The 14,862-nt window shown below is 44.8% G+C and overlaps 1 protein-coding gene across 6 annotated transcripts in view; it reads left to right on the top strand.

The window, feature by feature from the left end:
- Nucleotides 1-14,862, top strand: part of LIMA1 (LIM domain and actin binding 1) — a 60,117-nt gene that overhangs the window by 25,260 nt on the left and 19,995 nt on the right. For 3 of the 6 annotated variants that reach the window (XM_033138686.1, XM_033138685.1, XM_033138683.1), the window contains exons 4-5: nt 3,229-3,693; nt 14,749-14,860. In XM_033138686.1, coding sequence (XP_032994577.1) covers nt 3,229-3,693; nt 14,749-14,860 — 577 coding nt within the window. Of the gene's footprint in view, nt 1-2,885; nt 3,058-3,228; nt 3,694-14,748; nt 14,861-14,862 lie in introns of those variants that run through there. The other 3 variants (XM_033138689.1, XM_033138688.1, XM_033138684.1) reach the window with 3 other exon arrangements.

Raw genomic sequence — 14,862 nt, 5'->3', positions numbered from 1 at the left:
ACATAGCAAGCAGCCTGAAGCGAAACCTAGTCCTGGATAACGATTCTGACAGTGATCTGATACAGTCCCTTCAATCACAATGCTTGTTCTCCTCCCTTAAGAGTTATTTCAGGTACCGGTAGTTGCTAAGGCACAGCTTCTTGTAACCTTTTTCTTCCTCTTGCTTCTGCTAGTGTCCTGCTTGCTCAAGATAACCTTCCAGTTTAATCAAGGATATTTGAGAACTGGAACTGAATTGTCCTCTGGGGGACACAATGTTTTGTTTGGGCAGGCTTGGGAAATTCTGTCCCCGCTTTTGATCGTTATCAAATTTGGCTTCTTTAGGAAGCATTCCTTGTCTTGTGTCTGAGTCATTGGATTTAAGAGCAGACAGTCGGCTAGGAGCTGGGCATTTAAGGCGGCAGCAAAAACTGTAGCATGCATCCCGGTAAATCTTTCAGGCAACAGAAAAGGGATATCAATAGCAGCAGTCAATCAAAACTCTGGACAAATGGTTTACTACACTTCTACACTGATCAATCTTGATTTTTTTTTTTTTTGGGACAGTTTACAGTCATCAAGGCTAAAGCCGTAAAGGAGAGCAGTACATAAAATCTAAAATGGAACGAGAACAGCACAATACAAGAGAAGAATAAAACCGGCAATGGAGAATAATGGTAGTTTACAAGAAACGCTAAAACAATTTCTGAAGAGTATAGGAGAATAAAAGGGGCAGGCGAGAGGGTCTTCTTGGAATGGCTCCCATATCCTGTGGGAACACCCTCCCATCAGATGCCAAGGAGACAAGTAACTAAAGAACCTTTAGAAGACATCTGAAGGCAGAGCTATACAGTGGTACCTCGGGTTAAGAACTTAATTTGTTCTGGAGGTCTGTTCTTAACCTGAGGTACCACTTTAGCTAATGGGGCCTCCTGCTGCCTCTGTGCTGCCACCGTGCAATTTCTGTTCTCATCCTGAAGCAAAGTTCTTAACCCGAGGTACTATTTCTGGGTTAGCGGAGTCTGTAACCTGAAGTGTCTGTAACCTGAGGTACCACTGTGTAGGGGAGTTTTTAATGTTTTATTATGTTTTTATATGTGATGGAAGCCACTCAGAGTGGCTGGGGCAACCCAGTCAGAAGGGTGGGGTACAGATAATCATCATCATCATCATTTCTTGGTGCCAAAAAGACCACTTTTTCAATGCTGGACAAGCCTTTTTATGGAAGGCAATCCACAATTATATTCTGTTAACTGCCCTGAGATCTTATGATGAAGGGTGGTTAAAAAAAAGGTAAAAACCCGTAAAGGACCCCTGGACGGTTAAGTGTAATCAAAGGTGACTATGGTGTTGTGGCGCTCATCTCGCTTTTCAGGCCGAGGGAGCCGCCGTTTGTCCACAGACAGCTTTCCAGGTCATCTGGCCAGCATGACTAAATCACTTCTGGTGCAACAAGACACTGTGACGGAAGCCAGAGCGCATGGAAACGCAGTTTACCTTCCCGCTGCAGTGGTACCTTTTTATCTACTTGCAGTGGTATGCTTTCGAACTGCTAGGTTGACAAGAGCTGGGACAGAGCAATGGGAGCTCAACCCATTGCGGGGATTCGAACCACCAACCTTCCAATCGGCAAGCCCAAGAGGCTCAGTGATTTAGATCACAGCGATGAAGGGTAGTATCTAAACCTTAATATTAATAATAATAATAATTAATATAAATAAAACATTAAAGCAACACCACTGAAAAATCTCCCCCTTTAGTCGCTGGCTGTCTCATCCCATTTGGTGACAGGTTGGCGGGACACCTGGAGGAGAGCCTTGGAAGATAACCTCAAGAGTTCAGACAGGTGTATGTGGGGCAAGAGACTTGTTCCTCCAGGTAACCTGGCCTCAAGCCATTAAGGGCTTTAAAGGTTAAAACCAGCACTTTGAATTCCCTGAGCTGAGGCATGAGAGCAACCAGGAAGCCCTGGCAGCCGAGAGGAGGAGCCAGTTGCATGCCAGACCTCCCTGTGCAGCAGGACACCTGGTGCAGGAGGCTGCTTTGGGGACAAAAGCTTCAAGAACACCTTGCTATTGTGCAGCTCTTTCTCCCCCCCTCCCCTCCCCTCCCCACCCCCACCTTCCTGACCTATTTGGCCTTCTGCAAATTTGAGCCCAGCTTGAAACCGAGCAAAGGGCCTAATATATTTTTTGCGGCTTAGTTGGGGATTCTTGTTAATGTGCAGAGGGGTGTTCGAAATGTGACCAGAAGAGTAATAGGGTGAGGGACTTAAATCCCAATATAGCTGCTAATCCTGCTTAATACGCTAAAGCTCTGCAGACCTGCTCCACTTTGCGGTTAGTCTCAGACCGTACTTGGTAGGATACGGAAGGAACACGCCGCGGAGATGCAGCGTTGCCAGGTATATCGCATCCGAGTTCCTTGTTTGGAAAAGCGGGGGGGGGGGCTAGCTTGCTGTCTGCCGCTAAATAAGTAAAAGGCTTGGCTTGGCACTTTTCAGTTTAAATGCATAGTGTACGGCGAACGCAAGTTCGGACAAGAATCCCTGAAAGCGTGTGGCCGAATCTGATAATATATATATATAAAATTTAAATCCCATGAGGAAGTGAGGAAGACACTTGCTGGAGTGCCACTACAGGCAAAGGCTTGTAAAGGTGGCCAGGCTGGAGACATAATCCTCCTGTTTCTTAAAGTGCCTGCTAATTGGTCCCCTGGAACAGATGGAGAAATTCTGCAGCATTTGGCAATAGCCTTCTCATGTCATGGCATCCTTCCTGAAGCCCTTCCTTGATTCTGCCTGCTGGTAGCCGTAGGTGGATTTCTGTTCCCACTGTTTGCTTTGAGCAGAATTTCCTGAGACAAAAGGGCTAGGTCCTAACACTGCCATTAGTCAGGCAGCTCCCTTTCTTCCATATAAGGCCATCCTGTTTTATCATTTCCTGCTTCAGCTCCCTTTTTCTTTCCCTCCCCCTCCTCCCAACTCTCCCTTCCTCACCCTGGATCCAAAGCTTTCTCCATGTGGCACAAGTTGCAACTGTTCACAGCTGTCTGAAACAGCAGAGAGAGGGCTTCAAGGTCGGCGCTTTCGACTTCCTTTCTTTGGGGAGAGGAGGGAGAGCAGCAAAGCGCTTCTTGGCTTTTTGTTTTGTTTTGTTCCTTTAAAAAAATAATAATCCTGGGACCTTTAAGTAACCGGCATATTAACTTCTTGCTTGCTTGCTTCTTCTTCTTGTTTCTTCTCCTCAGAACACGGAAAACCTACCCCCTCATTTCAAAAGGGGGACCCTCAGCGTCCTGAAGAAAAAGTGGGAGAACCCGCCGCCGCTGGGGACGGAGGCTCGGAAGGAGGCTCTCCGAAGCAGCTTTGCTGAGGTTAGGCAGAAGTCTCTCAGCCCCGGTGGTGGAATTGAAGGCAGCGCCGCTTCCCTAGCCGAAACTGACAAAGGCCCGGGGATTGGTCCCGGCTTGCGGCTCCGTTCCTCTTCCGGAGTGATTGGCCGGTTCAGATATCCCAGTGTTGACAGCGAGGAGGCGAAAGCCCATTCGCCCGAGAGTGGGAAAATGGAAAATTGCCTTAGAGAATCCAGGCAAGAAGTAGGAAAGCCTGAGGCCAATGAAAACCCAGATTCTTCAGGGAAAATAGAGAAATGTAGCGTTCCTCTGAGCAGGCTAAAGATGATGTTTGAGAGGGGGGATGCGAGCCAGACAAAGGTAAGGAATTGAATTGGCTGGGGTTTTTTTGGCGGGGGGGGGGGGGGGAAACAAGGGGGTGGCTCTCAAAAGACTTGCCAGCTGTGCAAGTGGTGGCCTTATTCTTCCTGTGGTAAAATGCGTTTCATGGCTAGCTGGGCGAAGCGCTAATATAACTCGGTGCCCAAAGGAGATGAATGCACACTGCAGAATGCAATTTTCCCACATGCCACACACACACACACTGCTGGAACAGGAAATCGAATTAACAAGCGTGCTGGCTCCAGCCAAGCCCCAAAGATAACTGTGACGGGCACGTCTTATATATATATATATTTTTAAAAAGAAGTTTGTGTGTGATTGCAATTGCAAGCCATCACATTCTGCAGCTGTGACAGACACAAACTGAAGAGAGTCTTTTTTTTCAAGTGGGAGATAAACTTCTGCTATGTGTGCATCTCAGCAAATGTTTCTTGTCTGCTAAAAAGGGGGGGGGGAGGGGAAATTATCACAGGAAAAATGTGTGAACATAGGCTGAGAGTGCCTGCTTTTGCTAGTTTTGACTTGCAAATTTCACAGGCCTTGCATTTTCTTACAACTGCTCATGAAACCTGATCCTGCATGTGGACTGCAGACTGTGTCCCCCCCACCCACCCCCCACCCCCGGGAAAATTGCGTAACTAGAAAATGAGTTTCATATGCCAATGGCTTCAAACACAGTCTGGTCGACTTTTTCCAGTTTTCTCATAGTTTCCTTCACTTTCGTCCCTTTGCACGTGTGCTGAGTTTTTGCTAGACTATAAACAGGTATGGCTTAGGCCTTTAAATAGTTGGAGGCTTAGGAAAGCCCAAATAGTTTTCAGTTGATGTAAATTTAATAAAATTAGTATTTAAAATTGTTTCGGGAAGGAATGGTTTGCTTTATCTCAGTTGTAACCAGTTTTAATTTGCCGACTGAGCTGTTCAATGAGTTCTGAAAATGATGTTCACTGGAGAAATAGCAGGGTGTGACTCTGCAGATCTCTTCCAAGAAACTGACACCAGCTCTCTGGAGAATAATAACTGTGTTGCCCTGAGCATAACAAAAGGAACTGTTTCTAAGAGATTGGACCACTTAGTCTAAGTGTTGTTACTGTCGATCTCAGGAAATTGTAAGTAGATTAAGGCCTGTTCAAGTTAAACCATGGTTTGTTTTAAATTATGGTTTAATGTGAATGCTCTTTCCTCAGTTCCTGCTTCTCCACAAATGAAAGAAGCCAGTTTTTGGCTTTGCAGGCTGCCTGAACCCTAGCTTGTGGTTTGTTTCCTGTGAATAAAGCACAAGCAGTAGCCAGGGTGGTGTAGTGGTTAAGAGCGGTGGACTCGTAATCTGGTGAACTGGGTTCGCGTCTCCTCTCCTCCACATGCAGCTGCTGGGTGACCTTGGGCTAGTCACACTTCTCTGAAGTCTCTCAGCCCCACTCACCTCACAGAGTGTTTGTTGTGGGGGAGGAAGGGAAAGGAGAATGTGAGCCGCTTTGAGACTCCTTCGGGTAGTGAAAAGTGGGATATCAAATCCAAACTCTTCTCTTCTCTTCTTCTACCATGGTTTGCTCTTGTGGTTCCTTTGTAGGAAGCAAACCTTTAGCCTGGGTTTGGGCAACATGACAAGCGAAACTTGTTTAGTCAGCATTGGAGCAGTGGAAGGAACACAACAAGATTGTCTGAGCAGTGTGTACTTTCAGCTATAGTTTATCTTGAACTATGGTTTAGCTTAATACGTGAACCAGACCAGCTTGTACCATTCTGGTGCATGTACGAACCTTCGCATTGTACGAAATATTTTAATGTTGTGTTTCCTAAAACTCTAAACAGAAACTGACTGAATGAGAGGTCATTTTACTGCTCCTAGTGAGCGATCAAGTTCCCCCCGTAACATGGCAGCTTAGCTGTCTAGGAATATTCTTGAAGCAAGCCGGATAATTTGGGCTGCCACAGCAATTCCAGAGAGACAGAGTTGCATACGTTGCGAGCTGTATCCTCCAGGATGAGTGCACATTTATTACCGTCACAGTTTGTCGAATGGAAAGAAAAGGAAGGGCTTTTTTTGTTCAGCTAACCAACACTGTTATAAATTATTTGCATTTGAGATGTTGTGCTCGGATAGTCACGCAACACTATGTGATCCTACTAGGGTGGGAAATGTCTTTGGAGCAGCTGTAAACACTAGATTGTGAGGTACACAGACTTTTTTTCTTTTGTAAACTGATAGCATAATAATCGGCACTTCATCCAGGCATACTTGCACCCATGGCGTTCAGGAGTTGCAGCCCGAATATTTGAAGCCTCTTTCTTCCCTCCCTCTTCGTCCTTAAGATCTTCCAAGGGTGGCTACCGAAATTGCAGAAAAGCCCGATATTTAAGAAGGCGATGGGGCCTTCAGCTCTGAGCAAGGCTTGCTTGGGAAAGGTTTCCGAGCGCCAAGACTTGTGTGCATGTGATGTTTGCACCCGCGTGCCATAAAAGAGCATCACTGGGGGAAGAAGGTAATGGAAGGGCGTTCAAGTCCAGGCAATGAGTGCCTCATTCCTTGGGCTTTGGGAGTTGGCCAAAATCCATTTTGGCTTGCTTGAGTCATGGAGTGGACGTATCCTCGGGGATGATGAAGCAAGAGGTACAGGAGGGGCTGCCAGCTATGATTTATCTTTCCAGGGACTGAGTGACTGCAGGGATTTCAGACAGTTAGCTGAGGTTGGATAGCTGTCAAAGAGTACAGAATGAGGTGCAGGAGATCTTGAACAGTGATTAGAAGACCGCTGAAGGACTCTGTGTAACTTGGAGCACTTGAGAGCTGAAATTTAGGGGAAATGGCTTATTAAACTTCTTTTTTAAAATTTTTTTTAAAAAAATCCTAGTTTGTAGGAAGGAGCCTGCCCATTTTCAGATGAAATCAATTTTCTCTAAAACAAAGCCCCACATTACAACATTTCCAGCTGGTTAAATTAGCCACAGGCAGGAATGCAATCTTAATTGTTTGAATATTAAGAAACACATTAGAGAGGATGAAATAAGATCAGGCAGAACCTTAAAACGCAATGTGTGTAATCTGAGTCATAAGCATCGCTGTTGGGTGGGCGGGTAGTCACTAGTTTTGTTGAGTTGGAATATAATTGTTGAGTAACAAATGTAACTTTATATATGGGGGGGGGGGAGAATAAAATATTATTACCAAACTTTTTTCCTTTGAATCCACCTGGGTTCATGGGTGTAGCCGGGGGGGGGGGGGCAGAGGGGAGGCTGCCCCATATCAAGTAAATAAATTAAAATAACTAATTGACCAATTGCGTTGCAGATAGCTCTGTTCTGCCCCCCCAAAAAACATAAATAGTGCCCCAACATAAATCCTGGCTATGCCCATGCCTAGGTTCCAGTCACTTGCAGAAAGCCCTGGTTTTCTGCAAAAGAAATGCTACTAACATGCCAATTCATGGGGATTCTCTGAGCATGTACCATGTGTGAGTTAGGCAAAGAGGTGACTCCTCATTAGAAGTAGACTTTATTTTTGTCAAGATGCTGGGAGCTCCGGAAGAGGACATACTGTAATTCCAACTCCTGATGTTCTCAAGTAGACTTCCTGGAGCTGGTGCAAGTGCATCGCAAGAGACTTTCCCCCCTTGATGATGGGAAACTTGAGTCGCCAATCTAACGTTATGCCCAAAAGGACACAAGTCTCTGAAGACTGCGGCCAATGATTCTGTCTTTGAGGCTTCTTAATTAGAAATCAAGCCCTGAAAAAATTGAGACCCCATTACTCTCTGAAAGCGCCACACCCTTTGATTAATTATTCCTGCCTTCCATCAGGATTTGTAGAATGAAACACTCACCAGTACCTTTAAAAAACTGATCTGGTTCTTCCTTATGATGCAGAGTACCAAAGAAAACAATTTTAAGTGCTTCAAGGGATTCTTCTGTTTGGAACAGAGAAATGGTCTTGATCTCTCTCTCTCTCTCTCTCTCTCTCTCTCTCTCTCTCTCTCTCTCTCTTTTTTTTTCTGAGGTTAAAACTGCTTGTGCCTTGAGGTTGATTGACCTTGGTTTTTGCACTTCATCTAAAAAGAGGGCTGCTGAATCACAGAATTGTAGAGATGGAAGGGACCATGAGGGTCATCTACTCCAACCCCCATCAATGCAGGAATATTTTGCCTAACACAGGGCTCGAACCCACAACCCTGAGATTTAAAAGAGTCTCATGCTCTGCCATCATGTTCTACCAAGGCACTACTTGAGTCTTGCTTATGGGCTTTCCAAAACTATCTGACTGGCTGCTGTGAGAGCAGGGTGTTGGACTTAGACGGGCCTTTGGTCTGATCCAGCTCTTACATTCTTAATTACTTTTAGTGTAATAAACTCTTAAGTCTATTGAACCTGGGAGGTCTTATAAAGGGGAGAGGTGCAACTGTGACAACTCGGACTCTACGTAGAGATGGATGGTAGGCTGGTTCAGGGAGGGATGCCCCCTTTCTGGCCAGGCTTCTGTAACTTTGGTAGCTGAATGAAGGACAGAAACCCACATACGTAACTTTTTATCAACGGGGCTTTAGACCAGGTGATCTTTCAATAGCACTGGCAACTTTTAAAATTCTGCACATGCATATGTGCATTTTTGCATCTAGGTTTGTGGACAATTGTGCATATAATTTGTTGGGCTTTAAAAAAGCACAACCCTGAGTGGCTCAGACATGAATGGGCACTCGTTTCAAGAGGTCGTCTGATTCGAGCAAAGTTTGATGGGAGCAGAACTGCCAAATTATGTGCATAAATCCACTTAAAACTGGTTCCTCCTGCACCCCTAGTTAAGCACCCACCCCAGTTGTTCTTGCGTTCCCCATGACAGGTTTCTTAAGTTTGCCTTCTTCTAACAAAAGAAATCAGAAACTCCTGTCTGCTAGTTTCTGCTTGCATGATGGAACATCTCCTCCCCTCCCCTGCACCCCCGGTAGGCTCTCAAAATCTGCTCCAGAACGTTGGAAGAGTCCCAAGAGCAGATTATGGGGATGTGCAGCCAAAGGATAGAAAGGGGGAGCCCTGTTGTGTGAGGGGAACTCTACCTGTGCGGTGTTGCATACAGTCGATGAAACCCAGTTAGGTATCTAGTTTGGCCCTCAAACATTCAGTTGGATTAAACTTTGTAGTCAGAGCCCCAGGTCTTGCTGTCTTCCCTTGTCTCCTTTTTGAAGGGAGCAGGTGGTGCTGTGGTCTAAACCACGGAGTCTCTTGGGCTTGCTGATCAGAAGGTTGGCAGTTCGAATCCCCGCGACGGAGTGAGCTCCCGTTGCTCTGTCCCAGCTCCTGCCAACCTAGCAGTTCAAAAGCACACCAATGCAAGTAGATAAATAGGTACTGCTGCGGCGGGAAAGTAAAGAGCGTTTCCGTGCGCTCTGGTTTCCGTCATGGTGTTCCATAGCACCAGAAGCTGTTTAGTCATGCTGGCCACATGACCCAGAAAGCTGTCTGTGGACAAATGCCGGCTCCCTCGGCCTGAAAGTGAGATGAGCGCCGCAACCCCATAGTCGCCTTTGAGTGGATTTAACCACCCAGGGGTCTTTTACCTTATTCTAGCTTTGGTGACTAAATATTCGATCCCAACCCGGTTTATCTGGGAGCAAGCCTCACTTACTCCAACGAGACTTAATTCTGAGTAGACGGAGGTTAGAATTGCTTTGCAAATCGACATTTTGCTGCTCTGACAATTCAGTCCGACACGCACTGGACTGAATGAAGTGTTCCCCCCCCTTTCTGTTCTAAACTTCCTGTTAAGAAGTTTCCATTCCATGGAAAGTAGAAATTGCTAGGTTGCCGTGAACTTTATTATATGTGGCCGTTACAAGCAGGCATGTTTTATTTCCTTTGCCAGCTTGTGCAGGCTGCTTATGCCCCAAAGCAATTACGTTTTGATTTTTTTTTGTATTTTAATTACGACACCTCCATTGAAATCATGACTCCAGCTTCTTCCTGATGCTTGGGACTTCCTGGAATTTGAACGCTGACCTAAAGTTCTGTTGACACAAACTATTCATGTTAAGTGTTTGGGAAAATCCTCACCAAAATGAATTCCTGTCTGTTTACGGCAAGCTGGGGGCTGGGGGAAGAAGACGCGGGTTAAGTTGCTCCAAATAAACTTGAGCAACCTCTCGCTTTCATTTGAAAGCCTCTACTTTTAACAAGCGTTTGAGCTGATCTGCTTTCTAGCCAGCTGCAAATTGTTTAATGTTTATGCGTGCTGCTAAATTGTAAAATGCATTTTCTCAAGCCTTGAGCTACCACCCACTGGTAAAAGGAAATACCATATTTAATCCCCCGCGGCCCAATATTCCTATAAAAGTAATCATCCAAAACCCAAAATTGCTTCCAAAATTTTTGTGCCTTTGACTTGCAGCCTCCACTTGATTATTCAGCTTGAAGCTTTTGCTGGTTTTTAAAGCAGCCCAAGTTAGGGCTGGGTGATAAATCTGGTTTTGAATATTGCAAGATATCACCCAGCTAAATATCACAATATACCAATATATCACGATGTCTGAAATAGCGATGGAGCTATGCAGAGACATTGGGTGGCTTCACAGTTTCCCCCACATTGTGATTTTTGCATAGGTCAAAAACTATGAAACCAATATCATGAAAATGGACTTGAAACCGGTTTTGGACAATATATCGGCTAGCCCTAACACACATCATGGTTTGAAATACATTGCCAGGTTAAAAACTATGAAACCAACATCACTATATGGACTTCAAACTGGTTTTTGACGATATATCGACATATTGCTCAGCCCTAGCCCAAGGTACCTAAGCAATTACTTCTTCTGGATATGCAGTTTGACAGAGTGATCGGGCGCTTCTTAAAGACTTCCTGTGACACGGTATTCCATAAATAGGAGTCTCTTTCATTAGATGTGGCGAAAACAGCAGTGGGGAGCTTATGTCCATATACACAGTGGTACCTTGGTTCTCGAACTTAATCCATTCCAGGAGTCCGACTCCCGAAACAGTTCTAAAACCAAGGCACGGCTTCTGATTGGCTGCAGGAGCTTCCTGCACTCAAGCAGAAGCCGCGTCGGACGTTCGGCTTCCAAAATACGTTCACAAACTGGAACACTTACTTCCAGGTTTGCAGTGTTCGGGAGCCGTTTTGTTTGACAACTAAGCCATTCAAGAACCAAGGTACCACTGTATACTCATTGTGTGCATGCATTGCGATACAGTTGAGGAAAAGAGTATGTTCACGCACATAGAAATCAACGAGGGAACAGTTCTATTTCCACTCTTTTGAATGCCTGATTTATGCCCCTTAATAATAAATAATAATAATAATAATAATAATAATAATAATAATAATAACAACAACAACAACAACAATAATTTATAACAATTTATTATTTATACCCCACCGATCTGGCTGGGTCTCCCCAGCCACTCTGGGCAGCTCCCAACAGAATATTAAAAACACGATAAAACATCAAACATTAAAAACTTCCCTGAACAGGGCTGCTTTCAGATGTCTTCTAAAAGTCAGATAGTTGTTTACTTCCTTGACAGCTGACAGGAGGGCGTTCCACAGGATGGGCGCCACCACCGAGAAGGCCCTCTGCCTGGTTCCCTGTAACCTCACTTCTTGCAGTGAGGGAACCGCCAGAAGGTCCTCGGAGCCGGACCTCAGTGTCTGAACAATAGGGGTGGAGACGCTCCTTTGCACTGTGAGTTGCAGCCCATTGTAGGTTCTGGTGCTAAAATGCAGCACCCCGCCTTGATGCAAAATAGAAGACTGTAAATAACTTTTGAGTGGACTTTTTAAGAAGACCTACGGTATGTTCTATGTGAATAAGCAGCCTGCTGAAGATCGCTTCACTAGTTGTCCATCAACAGAAAATCTTGAGAGCTTTGGTCCGAACTGGCGGTGATGGACCAGGAATGAGAGGTTGGGAGTCGTGGTGGGTAGCTCAAGGAATATGCCGACCTAGTGTGCGGCACGGGTGAAGAAGCCAAATTCCATGCCAGGGATCATTAGGAAAGGATTGTAAAACTGCTGATAAACTTATATATTTGGCTGTGGTGGTTTTGTTTTTGTTTTTGTTTTAGATAAAAAAATAAGACACAGATACGACAATGTGGGATGTTAAATTTTATTTTGTAATACCACACAATAACAGTTGTATTATGATGTTTTTTTTTCTTTTCTTTTTGTTAAACAAAATTAATCAATTAATAAAAAATTACAAAAAAGTAAAACTCCTGATAATCATAACGATGACATGATAGAAGTTGGTTAAATTATACCTGGCACTGGAGAAGGTTGGTAGAGGAAAGTTTTTCTCCCTCATAACAAGGGCCGGATTTGGGTTTGATGAGGCCCTAAGTTACTGAAGGTCCAGGTGCCCTTTGTCAACAACAAATTGTCGCTGTTTTTTGTGTTGAATACATGCGATATGGTAATTTATGGACCTAATAGGTACCTAAAGCCATTTGCACATAACAAAATATGTATTTTATCAAAGTAATTGTTGAAAAGTCCATGCAGAATGTAGGCACCCTATATAGAGAAATGAGCAAACCAGTGATATTTTAGGGAGCAAGCTAGCAGGCAGGGCCCATTACTTACATCATAGGAGCCTACACAACACAAAACACTGTTGCTTTATGTAGGTTTTATTTTATTTGTTTTTTTATCTTGTATTTTGGAAATGTACATCCAGTTTTTTCCCCTTTAAATTTTTTGGGGGACCCCAAGAGAGTGAAGCCCTAAGCTATAGCTTGTTTAGCTTATAATGTACGTAAATGAGTGATAATGAGCGTTCCCTACATCAAACGGGGTGCGCATGTTGCGAGGTTGCGAGGAGGCCCGTTGAATCACGGTGGCAGCTCCTGGCAGTTGGTCTGGCTTCACCTTCCCAGGCTGGGATACCTGTGGACTCCACCTACTCTAGCAGCCGCCCAATCCCGGCTGGGGAGGTGTTGCCAGGGGGATTGGCCAAGTAGAAGGAGGGATTATGCAGTACACACAATAGAACTTGAGTCATACCTGGGAAGCGGCCGTTTAGCTTATATTGTACGTAAATGAGTCATAACACTGGCTGGTCTCTGTGAGAACAGAATGCCAGTCAAATGTACCATTTGCTCCATCCAGCAAGTTCTTCTTAGGTTCTTTCTGTCTTAAGACCCATGTAATTGTCAGTTTTGAGTAATTATATGCAGGCCAGTATTTGTCAGTCTTACGAGATTTCATTTTTATTGGCATTGTAACTTTTCGTTAGCTTCCCTGGGAATCTGTAGAAAGGTGGAGTTAAAAGCAATAAACTTCTTTTTTTAAACAAAACAAAACAAAATTAATGGTTTGAGCAAGCCCTGGGGCCTCATTTGGCAGTGGGGCTTGTCTATCTTGTACATTCAGCTTTGTAGACTAATATTAACTTAGTTTAAGATTCCCACCGCACCTCCAGCTAGGTAACCTAGGTTATAAAGGAAGTGGTTGTGATTTGTACAGTGGTATCGGTGTGCATGGGATCAGTGCTTTTTTCTGGGGGGGGCAGTGGGGGAACTCACCACAAAGTTTGTTTGTTTGTTTATTGTGAGCCCAGTCACAGTGCTACCCCCAGCCTCTGCCCAAGGCAAGTGGCTAAATGCAAGATGTGGTTAATAAACTCAAGCAGACAATGATCTGGATTATAAGTGGCCACAACTTTATTGATTACAGATATAGGTGGATTTTTGGCTCAGGCATTGGACGTATATCTGTTCTAGCTCCCACAGACAAAAAATAAATATTTAATTTTAAAAAGGGGAAGCCAGTTTCCCCTAAAACCTGCTCAAGAAAGCCACTGCATGGAATGATGGGTAACCATTAAAAAAGAAATCTCTGCCCCTTTGGGCCAGAGAAGTGGGTGGCACTGTGATTTAAACCACTGAACCTCTTGGGCTTGCTGATCAGAAGGTTGGCAGTTTGAATCTGTGCAACGGTGGTGAGCCCCCATTGCTTTGTTCCAGCTCCTGCCAACCTAGCAGTTCAAAAGCATACCATTTATCTACTTGCATACTAGTGCAAGTAGATAAATAGGTACCACTGTGGCGGGAAGGTAAACAGCATATCCGTGCGCTCTGGTTTCCGTCACGGTGTCCCGTTGCTCGAGAAGCGGTTTAGTCATGCTGGCCACATGACCCAGAAAAGCTGTGTGGACAAACGCCGGCTCCCTCGGCCTGAAAGCTAGATGAGCGCTGCAACTCCATAGTCGCCTTTGACTGGACGTAACCACCCACCAGGGGTCCTTTACCTTTACCTATAGTTTAATGTTTGATGGGTGGAAGACAACAGAGGGAGGATGGGGGAGGGAGATGCGAGAACGATGAGGCTGAAAGACAGCTAGCTAAGCATGCATGCTTTGTTCCAGCTGGGATGGAGAGTTATACGGAAGTCTTCATGGACGAAGTAGATTCTGAGAAGCGCATCTGAAGGAGGAGAGAGAAGGGAAGCATTTCATAGCTGCTCGGAGATCCTGACACAGAGAGTAGCAAGGAGGAAAGAGCAGAGTAGTTTTAAGCGAGCTGGAAATCTCCAGGTGATTTAAGGCTACAGATCAGGGAGATGGAAGGTCTTGGGCACAGGAGCTAAAATAAGCATGAGGAGTAGAAACGTGAGTTAATGGGACAGAGGAGAGGAGAGAGCTGAGAAGTAAGGACAAGGTATTTGTGCTGGAAGGGAAGCTACTGTAGACGTTTGAGGAGATCCATGATACAAGCAACAACAGGGATAAACAAATACTCTGCCGCAGAGTTTTGGATAGAGTTGTGGAAGGACTGAGGTTGTGGCAAAAGAAAACACAGAAGGCTTGCAGAAGAGGAGGCAGCCAAGCATTTCAGCCAGGGAAACGGAGGAGATGTAGAACTGATTTTTGTTGTTACGTAAAGGATATATATTATTTATATTAATGAATATAATTTTATTGGTGATGAAACCTGTGCACTCAAAAGCACGATGCTCAGACAATCCCTTTCGGAACGAGCCAGTAAACAGATGGGTTTGTGCCTTTTCTTTTTCTTTTGTTTTTAAAGCAGGTTTTTCGTGACCAAGGCAGGGCTGCTGGTGGTAGGAGAATCTCGGAGAACAGCTTTTCCTCGGAAGACCTTGACTTCAGTTCCGGAGAAAGAAGCCACAATGTCTCAGGT

This window comes from Lacerta agilis, chromosome 2, assembly GCF_009819535.1.
Source record: "Lacerta agilis isolate rLacAgi1 chromosome 2, rLacAgi1.pri, whole genome shotgun sequence".
Classification (NCBI taxonomy): domain Eukaryota; kingdom Metazoa; phylum Chordata; class Lepidosauria; order Squamata; family Lacertidae; genus Lacerta; species Lacerta agilis.
This window is presented reverse-complemented; position numbering and strand designations above follow the sequence as displayed.